The sequence below is a fragment of the Macadamia integrifolia genome, chromosome 10 (assembly GCF_013358625.1).
Source record: "Macadamia integrifolia cultivar HAES 741 chromosome 10, SCU_Mint_v3, whole genome shotgun sequence".
Classification (NCBI taxonomy): Eukaryota; Viridiplantae; Streptophyta; class Magnoliopsida; order Proteales; family Proteaceae; genus Macadamia; species Macadamia integrifolia.
In genome coordinates, this window is record NC_056566.1 from 19,140,212 (window position 1) to 19,155,521 (window position 15,310).

Genomic DNA, 15,310 nt, shown 5'->3' on the forward strand with positions numbered 1-15,310 from the left:
CGCCACTGGTTCAAGGCCAGAGGTTGAAGACGAAGTGGTTTCTTCTTCTCCCCCCCCCCTCCTTATTCGATTTAATTGATTTCTACCCCCAGTTTCCATATTATCCTTCACTCTCTCATTATTTACTTACCCTTACCTTCATCTGCTTCCAAGTATACACTTGGCCAATAAATTATTAAACTCTATACACTTGGCCATTAGCTACCAGCAGCCCTTTCATATTTGGTTAATTACACTCCTGCACTTCCCCTTGATAACTTCAGTTTATTACAGAATAGCTATCACTTCTTTATAACTTGGGTATTTGGTATTTGGGCGGGCCCATACTGAACCCAATAGGGTAGTTTGACCCAAGTGCCGCTTCAGCATTTCAGAGGTTCAGGAAGACACGACTTAGTGGTAAGACTAGATCGTGGTTAAGGAAGACTTCAAGAACACTCCACATGAAGCAGAGTTCGTGATTCTACCTCACTACTTTGAAGCGAAAGCTCCTTGGATTGAAGACATTATTCCTAACATCCCTACTCCCTACATCACCAGGGTTTTGTTTGGGTCTAGTCAAAGTTGCTATGCATAAGTTACCCTGTCATCACTACATTTTTCAAGCTGGGGACAGTTGATGCATATAAAGCACTTAATTGGGCTTATTTTAGTGGAAATAAGCCTTGGGTAGAAAACCACTTTAATGGGCTTAAAATATAGGTAGGAGTAGGAGTACAAGATTTACTTCATTAGTTTCATTAGAGTCCTTGTTTGGGTCAGTTTCCTTTATTATTTCAGTTTCCTAGTCAGTTTATGTTACCTACCTTATTAGTTCAGGATTAGTTTAGGCCTTTCCTTTTCTGAGTTTGGGTCTTTAAGATTCTGGAACCCTAAATCTGGAATCTTATCTTCAATAGCATTCTCTTGTATTTCCAGATTTGAACTTCAGATTGATCCTGAGTTTTAATATCTGCTCTATCCTCTATTGAAGGAAATTGCTGACTTGGACCATGCCCATTATTTGTTCCATCTTATTCTACAACATTGATCTTAAGATCTGGGCTTCGCTTCGGATACAACAGGCCGCACACCTTAGAGGGCAAGAATAACTATTAGACAGGTCATTAATTTTTGACATGCTGCTATTTGTACTTGCTACTTCCACTGACTAACACACACCTCCAAGTGCAAAAGAAGCCTACAGACAAAATAAGGCTGTCAGCAACAGAAGATGAATGACTGACCGACTTCAATAGCCTCCAAAGTCCAAACAAAATGCCATCTCCATGAGATCTTCTGCCACCGCTTCAACTGTCACACATGTATATCATGCAATACTTCCAAATCATAGCACAACGCATGGCATTGCTTTTTTTTTTTTTCGGTAACACTGTGTGCTTCTCGCCAAAGCAAAGAATCTCGTGATAGTGTTGAAACTGGAAAGGAATTCGTGATTTCTCTTCAGATGGTGCCAATGGAGGGGTGTGTGATCAGGAGGGGATTTTCTTGTTTATCAATCATGGTCATGGATGGATTGCCGATACTGTAGCATGTAGGCAAAGTTTGGGCTATGATGGATAATTTGAGTTATTGTAAGGCATTGAACCTTTCAAGGGTGAAAGGAAAGTGGTTGTAAGGTTTTGATTGAGTTGTTTGATACGAGCACTGTTTTGGACAATTTGGGCTTTGTTTGGTTGTCTAAATATTGACGGAAAAGAAAAGTAAGGAGGTGAAAAGAATGATAAATAAAGTACACATTCTTAATGGTTTGTTGGGATTGGAAAGTCAAATAGAAGGAAAGAAAGCAAAGTCAGATTGGTTTTGCTTGGATTTAATTTTAGCTTATTAAACTTGGATGTTGGGAAATGTGGAGGATATTCTGTGAAGATATTCAAAGAAGTCCTGTTCTGTAAAATGAGGAATTTCATGAAAAGAAGAACTTCTTTTCATCAACTTTTGGGGCTCTTTCTTATTCTCCCAACAGCCAAATGCAGCATTGATATTGTTGGAGGGGGTTAGAGAAGAAGATTTAATTGGAATCCTTTACTTCTTTATGCACCTTAGAACAATCTCTTGGTGAACTATTTGTGATTATGGGTGCGTATTTGCTTTTATAGTTTGATATTGAATGACAGTCAACCTGATCTTGCATTTTCTTATTTATTTTTGGAAATCATATATGAAGAGAATCCTTATTTGATCTGTAGGTTCATGATTGATTTGCCTCCACTGCAGGAAATTTTTTTTGTGCCTATGTCGTCCTTTAGATGCGTATTTCTCATTTACAATTCTGAACCTGATCTCTTTGCAGGTTCGGACACTATTCTTGAGGTTTTAAGTGCTTCCTTGGAGAGGTTAGCTGAGGATCTCCAACCCAAGGAGTTGAATTTGATCTTCAGTTGCTTATTGGATAAGATATATGGCTGTGTCAATGATGAATCCAACAAGCACCTGAATCACCTCCTGTACCTTCTAATTTCAACTGTTAAGTTTGGTCATGGACGCAAAATTCTGGGTGAGCCTTAATTGAATCATGAGTTGACTCTGTATTCACCATTTTATTCCTAATACTCTTGTTGCACATAATTTCTATCTTGTAATTGATATCTTCAACTCACTTACGTTTGATATAACTTTGCGACTGATCATAGACTACAAACGAATGCTTGAACTTGTGGAATCACTTGTGAAGACATATGTAGTACCTTCAGAAGGTGCGAAGATAGAAGTGCCTTCTTCTGAAATTGTTGATAGAGTTCTGCAGTTAATGCTCTGCCTTCTTGATGTGCTCCACAATTGTAATGATGAGATGGCCATGTCAAGTGTTTCCTTGCAATGGGCTCCCATGTTTGAGTTGAGAAACACAAGGTAATGTCTTTTAAGACTGATTCGGCATCATTGTGTATCTAAGCTAGTAATCATTAGGGTTGGAAGGTACCCACGCGGACATATCCACTAGTTAATCATGTTGAGGTTAACCAACCTGAACAATTCTTCAATAAACCAAACCACAGTTGTAATTGGTCTATGTTAATCCAAAGCCAATAAGATAAAGATGGAATGGTGGGTTTAGTCAAGTAATGCTCCTCTCTATGTGTGTCTGTGCATGCCTTAAGTAGTTTAATTTATCATTTTATGTGTTGGACTTTTCAGTTTGCTGGGATTTATTGGAGAACTGCTTTGCAAAGATCCCTGTGTAGCATATCCCTTTGGAAGTTTGATTTTGAGGTACCACCAATATTACTTCTGTTGCTCAAATGGTTCTTGTAAAAATACCTTTCTGTTTGTTTTCATTCTCACTTATTTTCGTAATCTTTTAATTGGATTACCAGTGCTTTGAGTGATATGATTGAAGCTTATCCATTTGAGGTTATGTATTTGATGCTGCGGTTTGTTGAGAGACTACAAGCAAAAGTGCAATCTTCTAAATCATTAGGTGTAACATTTGACGAGGAGTCTTCAAAGGTGCGCACATACTTGCAGAAGAATATCTGTGATTGGATCAACAAGATAAAGGATCTTTCTCATGGGGGTTCATCAAGTACGGAATTCCATGAGTTGGCTGCACTATGGGGGACCCTGAGATGCTACCCTGATTTTATTGGTAGCAGTGAAAACCCATCCTTAATAATGGGTTTAGTAGATGCGCTTGATCAACTTTTGACAGTTGAATCTGGTAAGATATACTTCTGATTATGTCATTAGGCTTTAGAAGTCTGTAGTTCCTGCTAAATAGACTGTAAGGATTATTAAATATGGAGCACCAGTACAATGCACTAATGCAGCGAAAAACATAGTGCCGAATATTTGGTTGGGGCCCTTAGTTTTATTGGTTTCTGTTAGAGTTCTCCTCAACCAGAACACCCTGCCGACTGATTTAATCATACTTCTTTTTCATCTGACCTTCCCGCTCCCTTTCTCTTTATAGTTGGTTATGATTTCGTACAATGCTGATATTTTGAAATAGAAAATCTGCTCTGTGCATTTATGGTTTGAATTCCTCTTTATGCTTTATGCCACCTAATTTGCTTGAGGTTCTTTCAGACAGCATCGCAGGTCTTCCAAAACACACTTGGCATAGCCTAGTTGGTGCTGCCTTAGCTTCCTATCATAAATACTATTTGGGCAGTAAATCTGGACTTGCCGAAACAGGGAAGTTCTTGCTTTTTGCAAAAAGATACAGGTCATGTTTCCAATTATTGTCTTCTGTTGCTGATTTTTTGGACACCCTGTATGGGTAAGGCAATAATACATTAAAAGCTATTATTTTGGTTTCTATATGCCTTTCCTTCATCTTTCTCGTCCCCAATATTTCTGCTTTAATGGTTATAGCATATTAATTCATGTAAAGTGAACTATGGATTTATTGGTCCTAAAATTCTCTATCTTGCAGGCCTGCGTGTCAAGCAGATTCAAGCCATAAAGTATTTCATCCTGAACTTACAGCTGAGAGAGCTGTTGAAGCTATCAACATATTTGCTGAGAACTTGACTCATTCAGACAAGGAAGTTCGAATTTCAACTCTACGAATATTGTGCCATTATGAACCTCTAGACAATCAATTTATCAGTGATCAGCCTGCTCAAAAGAAATTGAAAGTCGAAGGTTCTCACTCAGGCTGTGAAGTTACACAGTGGAGTAATGTATGTCTGTTTGTTTCTCTGCCCATTCCAGTTTGTTTCCTTTGATCGGTGATGTTGGTCTGAGTTTCTATTTTTCTTCCCCCCGCCCAAACAAAAAATAGCAGGTTCTACAGCTGCTCCTTTCAATCGAGGCAATCCCTATTTCAATTTCCACAAGCAGAAAAGTTATTGTATTGGTATCTAGAATACAGATGGGCCTATCTTCTGATAGAATCTCTGAAGATTATGTGCCCATTTTACTTAATGGGATTATTGGCATTTTTCATAACCGCTTTAGCCATCTATGGGAGCCAGCAATGGAGTGCCTTGCCCTTCTAATCAACAAATACACGAGGCTTGTATGGGACAGGCTCATTTGTTATCTTGGAGAGTATCAGTTGGGGTTTCTCACCTCTCATAATCAGCTCGAGGGAGGGGTTGTTGAGTCTTCTGGCAAGTCAAAAGGTTGGAACAAACTTTTACCTTGTTTGATGAGCTCCTCTCTTTTCTTTTGTTCCTCTTTTTGGAAATTCTGTTTGAATGCTTGTCCTTTATATATTTCTTTTCCCTTTTCTTTTTTTGCCTTTTGAAACACTATGGAGGCTAGTGTATGTTCTCCTTGTTTCCATTAAGAACACATGTTCTTGGTGGTTTTACAATATAATAAATCATATTTTGATTCATCCTGTGGATCTTGTTCAAGTTGAGAGATATGATTGATTCAACTAGAGGACTTAGTTTTGTTACCTTTCACAATTGTATTTACTCGGGCTGTTTTGTCTTTCCTTTCTCCCTGGGTTCGTAAAACAAGATACTTGCTTCTCTATAAAGAAGAGGGGGGGGGAAGGAAAAAGTCATGAAAATAAAAGTCAGTGTTATAAGTAGTAACTGCTATTGACTATTTAAATGAAAGATGCTGCAGCGAACTAGTGATCATATAATTATCCCATTTGAGAGTCTAACTTTCATTTTGAATCTGTTATGCAGATCTGGTTGATTGCTTTAATTCATTTCTTATGTCCGACTCCAATAGCACGCCATGCTCAACAGTATTATCTTTGTTGCTCAAGTCACTGCAAAAAGTTTCAACTATTTCAGAGTCTCGATCTCGACAACTTATTCCTTTGTTCTTTAGTTTTTGGGCTATAGTAATGATTATCTTGATAGGTATGTACCCCACTGACTCTGATGCCTTTGACGTTTAGTTTTATTTCCTTTTGATGTGCACACCTTATTGGCAGTTGACATTTTTAACATCTATGTTATACCTGGGGTTGCAGTGTTGGGTCATTCATCTCACATGCTTGTAAAGGCAAAGAATGGAAGGAAGTTCTCAATGAATGGTTGAACTTATTGAAACTGATGCGGAACTCTAAATCTTTTTACCGCAGTGATGTTCTTAATGATGTCTTAATAAATAGGTTTGTGGTATTTTGGAGTATGGGTATTCAAGTATACCAATTTGTCTACTCTTTCTGCCTATGCTTTTCAGCTGTCCCATTGAAAACAGGAAATGCCATGTTACTAGTTCTTCTCATATTAATCCTTTGAATTTTACTGATGGTTTTTCTAGGCTTCTTGATGAAAATGATGCGGACATTCAGATGAAGGTTCTTGATTGCCTATTGAATTGGAAAGATGGTTTTTTGCTCCCATATGATCAGCATCTGAAAAATTTGATTGCTTCAAAAAATTTAAGGGAGGAACTTGCTACATGGAGTTTGTCCAGAGAATCTCATAGTATTCAAGAACAACATAGAGTGGACCTAATTCCTTTAGTTATCCGACTACTGATACCTAAAGTCAGAAAATTAAAGACACTAGCCTCACGGAAGGTATTAATAAACTGGGACTCTTCCTTCCTCATCGTTTAGGGATTATGGAACTAATGCTGTTTGTATTTTCTTCAGAGCATTAGATCCTAAATTAATGTGAGCTGCTTTGTTTGTCAGAATGCAAGTATACAACATCGAAGGGCAGTACTTTGTTTCTTGGCACAACTTGATGTCGACGAGCTTCCTCCCTTGTTTACCCTCCTAATTAAGCCTTTACTGCCCATTCCTGAGGGCAGTGAGAATATAAATTCTTTGTTTTGGAGCCGTAAAATTTCCATGGACAGGTTACAAGAATCCAATCTTTTAGAGTGTTTCACTTCGGATAACATGGCAAAACTTTCTTGGAAGAAGAGATATGGATTCTTGCACGTCATTGAAGATATTCTTAAGGTCTTTGATGAATTGCATCTTGGACCATTTCTTAATTTGTTGATGGGTTGTGTTGTCCGGATATTGGGTAGCTGCACTTCGAACCTTGTAAACTGTAACGAATCCTCTCTTGGAAGTAATCTTTCTAGTGATGAGGTGGCTGTGTATGAGACAGTTGGTGAAGCTACAAATCCAGTTATGGTAAGTCTTCCTGTATGCTGATTTTGTTAAGACTTAGGACCTGTAAAATGTTAATTTGCTAAGTCTCCAAGTGAAGTCTGGGGAATACAGGACTACCCAATGAAGAAGCTACTGCCTACCAATGCTAATAATACCTTGTTGACTTCAGAAAAAAGTAAATATACGAATATAGTTATAAAATGGACTAATAGCCATCTCATCTTTGCTTCTTCTAGGTATATATTTATCTCCTTTTTAAATTCTATTTTGTTGTGACGTGCTCAAACTGCCTTTGTTTGAAATTTGAAAATTTGATTTCACTTCATCTTAGCTTATTCTGTCGTTTGAGGACAAAGGGGATCTTCATAGATTTAATCTTCTTGGATTAGGAGCATTGGAGAAGGGCTTTAAATAGGACAGCTTAGTCACTTTTAGCTAACAAGGATGAGATAACCTGGTTAATATTAATAAGTTTTAACCCCTTATATGAACTTGTCATTATAGATTGCTCAGCATGCATAATCTGTTTCTTGAACCTTTTTTCTTTTCCAATATGGGACGGTTGAAAGTTCACTATGCCTTTTGAGCACCGCAGACTGTCTTCTCATGAGTATTAGTGAATTGTTGAAGAGAGTGAATACTTTCTGACTTGGTCTCTGTTTCTTTGTGCAGACTTGTACAGCCTTGAAGCAATTTAAAGATTTGAGATCTCTCTGCCTTAAGATAATTTCTTTCACTCTGAATAAGTACGGGGACCATGATTTTGGCAATGAGTTCTGGGACATTTTCTTTACAGCAGTAAAGCCTTTGATTGATGGTTTCAAGCAAGAGGGTTCTAGTAGTGAGAGACCAAGTTCATTGTTCTCATGTTTTGTTGCAATGAGCAAAAGCTGCACTCTTGTTTCACTATTGTATAGGGAGGAGAACCTTGTACCAACAATATTTTCAATTCTTACCATGAAAACAGCATCTTATCCTATTATATCATGTGTTCTTGGCTTCATTGAGAATCTCCTGAATCTTGATAATGATTTGGATGGTAATGAAGATTGCTCGGTGAAAAGAGTACTACTCCCGAACCTTGAAGCACTCATCTTCAGTTTGCATCATCTTTTCCAGTGCCACAATGGAACAGGAAGGTTGTCCTTTTAATAGCGTGTTTCTGTGTTGATTTTTCCTTGGTGTTAAATAACATAGGTTCCATTTGTTTCAAAGTAAAAGGCCATGTAAAAAGAAAATTTGCTAGAAAAAATAATACAAAAATTTAGGATTTTACTTGAAAATTTTCCTTTTACATGTTTTTTTACCTGGAAACAAATGGATCCACAACATCTGTTTACCTATTTGTGATTTCTGCCTGCTTCATTTAGTTTATTCTGCCCATGGATGGTGGAAGTGGATTTTTTTTTCACATATCTAAACAACACATCAAACTTTTGGCCAAACTATATTGACTTCAAAATCACAACTCTTCCTAGTGCAGCAGATCTGTCTATCTTACCATGTTAATGTTTTAGACCTAGTATCGTAATTCCTGGATGAAGATGTTTAAATTGTTCATCTCACTGCATTTCCTGGATGAAGATGTTTAAATTGTTCATCTCACTGCATTTGTATTCAGAATTTTTTTGGGAGGGGAATGGTTGAAATGTTAGAAATAAGTTCCCTAAAAACAGGAAAGGCTAAGCTTAGAGATTTGTGAGGGGAAATAGAAATGTCAGAATCTAAACTGAAGTTGCTGTAGTATTTTAATCATATTCATATCGCATGAGCATCACCTGTTTAATGAATTTCTGTGTGGGATTTGTTGAGGTCATCAGAATTACAAAATTTCCGACTAAAGCACAGAAGGGGATACTACCTTGAACAATTGACCTGATAGTGGCAGCCATAAACCACTGAAGTGATGCAGTAACATTTTTGTTGTACTTATTTTAATGGACTAATTTTAATATATATTTTTTTTCTATTTTTAGTGATTATTTGTTTTTGTTGTTAGAAATTTAAATTTACAGTAAATTATATAATTCACTGACGCAGTTCTTCCTGTAAAGTGTGCCCAAGTCTTACGTGACTTTGGTTTAATTTATCCATTGGGGTTTGGTTAGAATGACGAAGATAGATTATTAGGCGCTCCAGCCTCATCTGTGTACACTTCAACACTGTAATATGTCTAGTGATAAAGAAGAGTCTTAATTACAATTTGTTTGTTATGTGCGAAAATTATGATGTGCCTATCAAAATAAAGTGCCTGTTTACAAATTAACATCTGAATTTTCTGTCAATGACTGTTTTTATCTTTGGATATCACTGCCCCTATAAACACCTATTCTCATTGATATGATTCGATAAAATGGATATCTGTAAACTTCAAACTGGAGTTGTCTTTCAGCATGCATATATCACGGTTAATATAGTAAATCTTTTTTGTTAGCTGTTAATTTATGCTAGAGTGAGCTCTCTAGCTAACATTTTTTTGCTGTAATAGGGGACTCTTCAAGTGTCCTGGAAAGGGGGAGCTTCGGATTTTCAAACTATTGTCAAAATATATTAAGGATCCTTTGACAGCAAGGCCGTTCCTCGATACTTTGCTTCCTTTCCTAGCAAGAAAAACACAAAAATATGGTGATAAACATTTTTGAGCTTTCACTATTATCAATTGCCATTGAATTGCATTTTTATACCTAACTGATTATGTTTCTATCTGCAGATGAGTATGTGGAAGGTTTGGAAGTCATTCGACAGATTGCACCAGTATTGGGAGGTGAAACTACAGGAAAAATTCTGAATGCTATCTCTTCGCTTCTTATATATGCTAGACTGGATGTGCGGTTCTCAATCTGCGATCTTCTTGACATTCTCGCTGTGAATGATCCCTCCATAGTCTCGCTGGTACCACCTTTGCTGTTCCATTTTTCTTTTGAGATTTGGAAAAAATGAATTCTCTTTGATTTAGCAAGTTAGTCAATGTTTTTAATCATTCTCTGTGACTGGAATATAGGCCAAACTTGTACGTGAATTGAATGCAATGTCTTCCTCAGAAATAGATGAAGTTGATTATGACACTAGAGTTGGTGCTTATGAGAATATCAACCCGAAGTACTTTGAAATTTCCAGAGAGGAACATGCTATGGTCATCTTGTCACACTGTGTCTATGATATGTCGTCAGAAGACCTGATCTTAAGGCAATGTGGATCCAGTTCATTGCTCTCATTTGTTCAATTTGCTTCCAAAGTTTTGTGCTCTGGGGCCCAGAATTGGCAACAATTGCCTGAATCAGGAGGAACACTTGATCATGATGTTTGTTGGACTAGCGTATCAATTCAACGAATTATAAAAAAGTTCCTTTTGAAGCATATGGGTGATGCAATGGTCAAAGAAATTTCAATTCAAAGGGTATGCATCTTGGAACTCAGGATTTTAAGATGTCCATGCCTAAAAAGTGGACAGGATATGATTTCATTATTGAATGGTTTTTGGATTTCAGGAATGGATTGCTTTGCTACAAGAAATGGTCTTGAAGCTTCCAGAAGTACCAGTCCTAAATTCACTTAAATCTCTGTGCAGTGAAGATGCAGAAGTAGATTTTTTCAACAATATTCTTCACTTACAGGTGGGTTTCTTGTCTCATCCTGCCTTGATGAACATTCGAACAAAATATTCCGTAACCTAACCATTTGATTTGTTCACTTTCATTCTTACAGAAACATAGAAGAGCAAGAGCGTTATTGCGTTTCAGGAACGTTATCAGGGCCGGGGACTTATCAGAGGTAAAAAAATTTACCCATTTTATCTTTAAATGGTTTCTGGATTGCCCAGCCGACGTACTAAGGCTTTGCTATGACATGCAGATTATTGTAAATAAAGTTTTTCTCCCTCTCTTCTTCAACATGTTGTTTGGTGTCCAAGATGGAAAGGGAGAACATATCAGAAATGCATGCTTGGAGACACTTGCTTCTATCACTGGACACATGCAATGGGAATCATACCATGAGTTCTTGATGAGATGCTTTAGGGAGATAACCTTGAAGCCAGACAAAGAAAAGGTTCTATTACGGTTAATATGCTCCGTTCTGGACCAGTTTCATTTTTCAGACAACTGTTATGGCCAAGAGATAGAACATACTGCCTCTGAGGTTTCAAATCCCGTTGTCACTGGAATGGGTTCCTCTCTTGTGTTGCACAGATGTCCTAATTCTACTAAGCCAAGTGATATACAGTCTTGTCTTCATAAAACAGTACTTCCAAAGATACAGAAACTGCTGGATACTGATTCTGGGAAAATCAATGTTACTATTAGCCTTGTAGTGCTGAAGCTATTAAAGTTGTTACCAGTGGACACCATGGACTCACAACTTTCAAGCATCATTCATCGCATTTCTAACTTCCTGAAGAATCGCTTGGAGAGTATACGAGATGAAGCAAGGTCTGCTTTGGCTGCTTGCTGCAAGGAACTAGGCCTGGAATATTTCCAGTTCATAGTTAGAGTCTTGCGAGCAACCCTGAAGAGAGGGTATGAGCAACATGTATTGGGATACACACTCAATTATTTGTTGTCAAAGAGTCTTTCGAGTCCTGTTGTTGGAAAGCTGGATTACTGTTTTGAAGAGCTCCTGACAGTCGCAGAGAATGATATTCTGGGGGATGTTGCTGAAGAAAAAGAGGTTGAGAAGATTGCTTCAAAAATGAAAGAAACAAAGAAGCGTAAATCCTTTGAAACACTGAAGCTGATTGCCCAGAACATTACATTCAAAACACATGCTCTGAAGCTGCTCTCACCTATTAAAGCTCACTTGCATAAGCATCTCACACCGAAAATGAAAGCAAAACTTGAAGCAATGTTAAATCACATAGCTGCAGGCATTGAATGCAATCCTTCTGTTGAGCAAACTGAACTATTTATATTTGTGTATGGCCTTATTGAAGATGGGATCACAGAAGAAAATCTGCTAGGTAAAGATTCGTCGGCCATCAATCCCAGTAAACAGTTTGGCTACGAGGTTGGAAGCAAAAGAAATTCCTCTGAGGGGATTATTGCAGACGTTTCTCAAAATTCACATCTTATTACTGTATTTGCTCTCGGGGTACTGCAAAATCGTCTGAAGAACATGAAGTTTGACAAGAAAGATGGAGAATTGCTGTCTTTGTTGGACCCCTTTGTTAAACTGCTTGGTAACTGCCTGAGTTCCAAGTATGAAGATATCTTGTCTGGAGCTCTGAGGTGTCTTGCTCCATTGATTAGGTTGCCTTTACCGTCCCTTGACTCCCAATCTGACAATATCAAGAGGATGCTTTTGGACATTGCCCAGAAATCTGGAAATACTAGCAGTCCTCTGACTCAGTCCTGTCTAAGATTGCTAACAGTGCTTCTGCGGAGCACTAGCATTACACTCTCCAGTGATCAGCTGCACATGTTGGTTCAATTTCCCCTGTTTGTTGATCTTGAAAGGAATCCTTCCTTTTTGGCCCTTTCACTTTTAAAGGCAATTGTTGGAAGGAAGCTGGTTGTCCATGAGATATATGATCTTGTCACTCAAGTTGCAGAACTGATGGTAACAAGTCTGGTAGAACCAATTCGCAAGAAGTGCAGTCAAATTCTATTGCAATTCTTGCTTGACTATCATCTGTCTAAGAAACGCTTACAACAGCACGTCGATTTTGTTCTTGCAAATCTGAGGTAAGGATCTTAAATCTGCACATTTATGTATTATCTTATTTATTTATTTAAGTTCCGTATGTCTTTATAGTGATTTGATCTTTTCTTCTTCCCCCAGATATGAACATTCTTCTGGAAGAGAAGCAGCACTTGAAATGCTTCATGCAATTATAATCAAATTTCCGAAAAGCGTCATTGATGAGCAGGCCAACGTATTTTTTCTTCAATTAGTGGTTTGTTTGGCTAATGACCAGAATTATAAAGTTCGCTCCATGGTTGGTGCAGTGATAAAGCTGTTGATTGGACGAATTAGCCAGCAGTCACTTCATCCTATTTTAGAGTATACTCTCTCATGGTATATGAGTGAAAAGCAAAATCTATGGAGTGCAGCAGCACAGGTAAAATCTCAGTAACTCCTTTTGTAAGTAATACACATTAGTAAGTAGGATTAATTGAATCTTATAAAATCAGATATTTGGGTCAGGTTAATATTTCTAGATCAAGTTCTCATAGATTGGTAATGTTTTCATCAAGCTATTTGGGCAGGATAAAGTTAGAACACCAGCTTTGTGAAATCATATATCAACATGGGTTAGAAATATCCCAAGAATGGACTTCAAATTGGAGTTTACTGTCTGTTGGACTCTTTAAGTCTTACCTTTGTAACACTCTTAATTGGAATTTCAAAATTTAATTTGATAACTCTATAGAGGAGAGTTTTCTTTTGACATGTGGAGAGGGTTAATAGGCCTGATGCCTTGACCTTGCCAGTTTTGGTTGATGTGACATGACTCTTTTGCCTTTTCAATTCAATTTCCACATGTAAGATTCCCCAGCATCAATCCATATTTGTTTGCTATCAGAGTTACAGAAAAATGCCTGCATCTCAAAGCCGGCTTTGCTTTCTTCGTTTGACACAATGGCATTTTTTTACAGGTCTTAGGCTTACTGGTTGAAGCGTTGAAGAAAGGGTTTCAGATACATATCAACAATATATTACCAGTGGCTAAAAACATTTTGAAGTCTGCATTTGATGTTGTTAGAGATAAACAACTGGATTATTCTGATGAAGGCACAATTCCATTCTGGAAGGAGGCTTACTATTCACTTGTTATGTTGGAGAAGATGCTCCTTCAGTTTCCAGAATTGCATTTGGAGAGGGATCTCGAGGTACGTTGCTTTGTAACACAGCATGACTTAAAATTCCTATCTGAATTAGATGATTATTGTTATCAGTGTTTATTATTATTATTTTAATTTCTTTGTCAATCTTCCAGTATTCATACTAGAGTATATATATTCATATATACACAGCCTAAGGTGATATGTTTGTGGACTTCTATTAGTCGTGAAAAACACAATTTTTGCAAAGTACTTTTTTACCCAACTCTTGAATCTCAATACTTGAGCCATTAAATTATATATCCTGACTTTATTTCTGGTTTACAAGATCCACACATCATCTTAATTTTGTACAAGAACTTGTTTTAAGTTTTCAGTTTCATTAACTCTGAGAAATAGAAAAAGTAATGATACTTTTGAACATGAAATGAATTATTGATTTCTTGAAAAGTTCTAGTGGATGATCTAGAATCTCAATTGACCCCTTTTCTTAAAAGAAGAAAGAAAGAAAGAGTGAGAGTGAAACTGTGAAAGTGAGAGTTCAGCGTAAATAATTCATTCTTGGAAGTTCTTGAATATGCGAGACAATTTTCTGAGGAATGCTAGCCTTGCTGCATTATAACATTATGAGCAATGTTGGACAGATCCCAGGGTTAGCTGTCTAGAGGAACACACACCCCCCCCCCCCCCCCCCTCAAAAAAAAAAAAGAGGATACACTAGGGCTTCAACAGTGCGATGTTGGGTTGGGCTTTTTAAAACCCTATCCCAACCTTGGATCCCCTTAGCTTAGCCCAAACCCGCTCTGGCCCTAATTCAGGGCCTAAAAACCTCAACCCAGGCTTACCCTCATTAGCCTTGATTGGGCCAGGCCAGGCTGGGTTGGCGCTGATTGACCTTGACCCTGGGTATGGGGGTTGGGGAGAGGGAGGTAAACACAGGGCATAAGGGAGGGGAAAGGGATGCTGAAGTATGGAAGGAGGCAGGGGACTAGGGGTTGGGGATGGGGAAGGGGGATGCAAGGGTGGCAAGGAGCCACCACTAGAGAGAAGAAGAGAGAGAGAGTAACTGCAGTTGATGACGGAGAATGCATAGCTGACCGGTGAAGATTGAAGAAGCTCACTGGCCATTGTAAACCTTAAAAGGAAGATACAGTGAGAGTAGAAAGTAGAAACAAAGGAGCATAGTTGTCAAGGCGTTGCCTAGGTGCCTTGCTGGTGTTGCCTAGACACCTTGACAGCTACGTGAAGGAGGAAAAGGAAAAATTATATCTTTTATGCAATTTAGTGAATTCACATTTTATAGTATAACCTAAAATTGGGCCAGGGCCGACTCAGCCTGAGGCCTCGACCTTGGCCCGTCCCAATCCTATCCTATCTTTGGGCGTGAAAAATCAAACCCTTGCCTGCCTCAATGTTGCAAAATCCAGCCAAGGCATGTTTGGACTCGGGGCGGTCTACCAGGCTCCCATGGCCAAACTTTCACACCTAGGATACACGTGAATTCATGATAGGCTTGGCACAAAATGTGCCTCATTTTGAGCCA

At 38.1% G+C, this 15,310-nt stretch overlaps 1 protein-coding gene across 1 annotated transcript in view; it reads left to right on the top strand.

Annotated features, from left to right (window-relative positions):
* Nucleotides 1-15,310, top strand: part of LOC122091883 (small subunit processome component 20 homolog) — a 30,169-nt gene that overhangs the window by 11,212 nt on the left and 3,647 nt on the right. Inside the window, 21 exon segments of the mRNA XM_042662109.1 lie at nt 2,294-2,497; nt 2,634-2,850; nt 3,136-3,210; nt 3,315-3,658; nt 4,027-4,219; nt 4,376-4,625; nt 4,730-5,069; nt 5,592-5,735; nt 5,738-5,771; nt 5,885-6,025; nt 6,178-6,439; nt 6,557-7,009; nt 7,661-8,127; nt 9,477-9,613; nt 9,699-9,880; nt 9,990-10,385; nt 10,477-10,602; nt 10,694-10,759; nt 10,841-12,666; nt 12,764-13,043; nt 13,582-13,815. Coding sequence (XP_042518043.1) covers nt 2,294-2,497; nt 2,634-2,850; nt 3,136-3,210; nt 3,315-3,658; nt 4,027-4,219; nt 4,376-4,625; nt 4,730-5,069; nt 5,592-5,735; nt 5,738-5,771; nt 5,885-6,025; nt 6,178-6,439; nt 6,557-7,009; nt 7,661-8,127; nt 9,477-9,613; nt 9,699-9,880; nt 9,990-10,385; nt 10,477-10,602; nt 10,694-10,759; nt 10,841-12,666; nt 12,764-13,043; nt 13,582-13,815 — 6,371 coding nt within the window.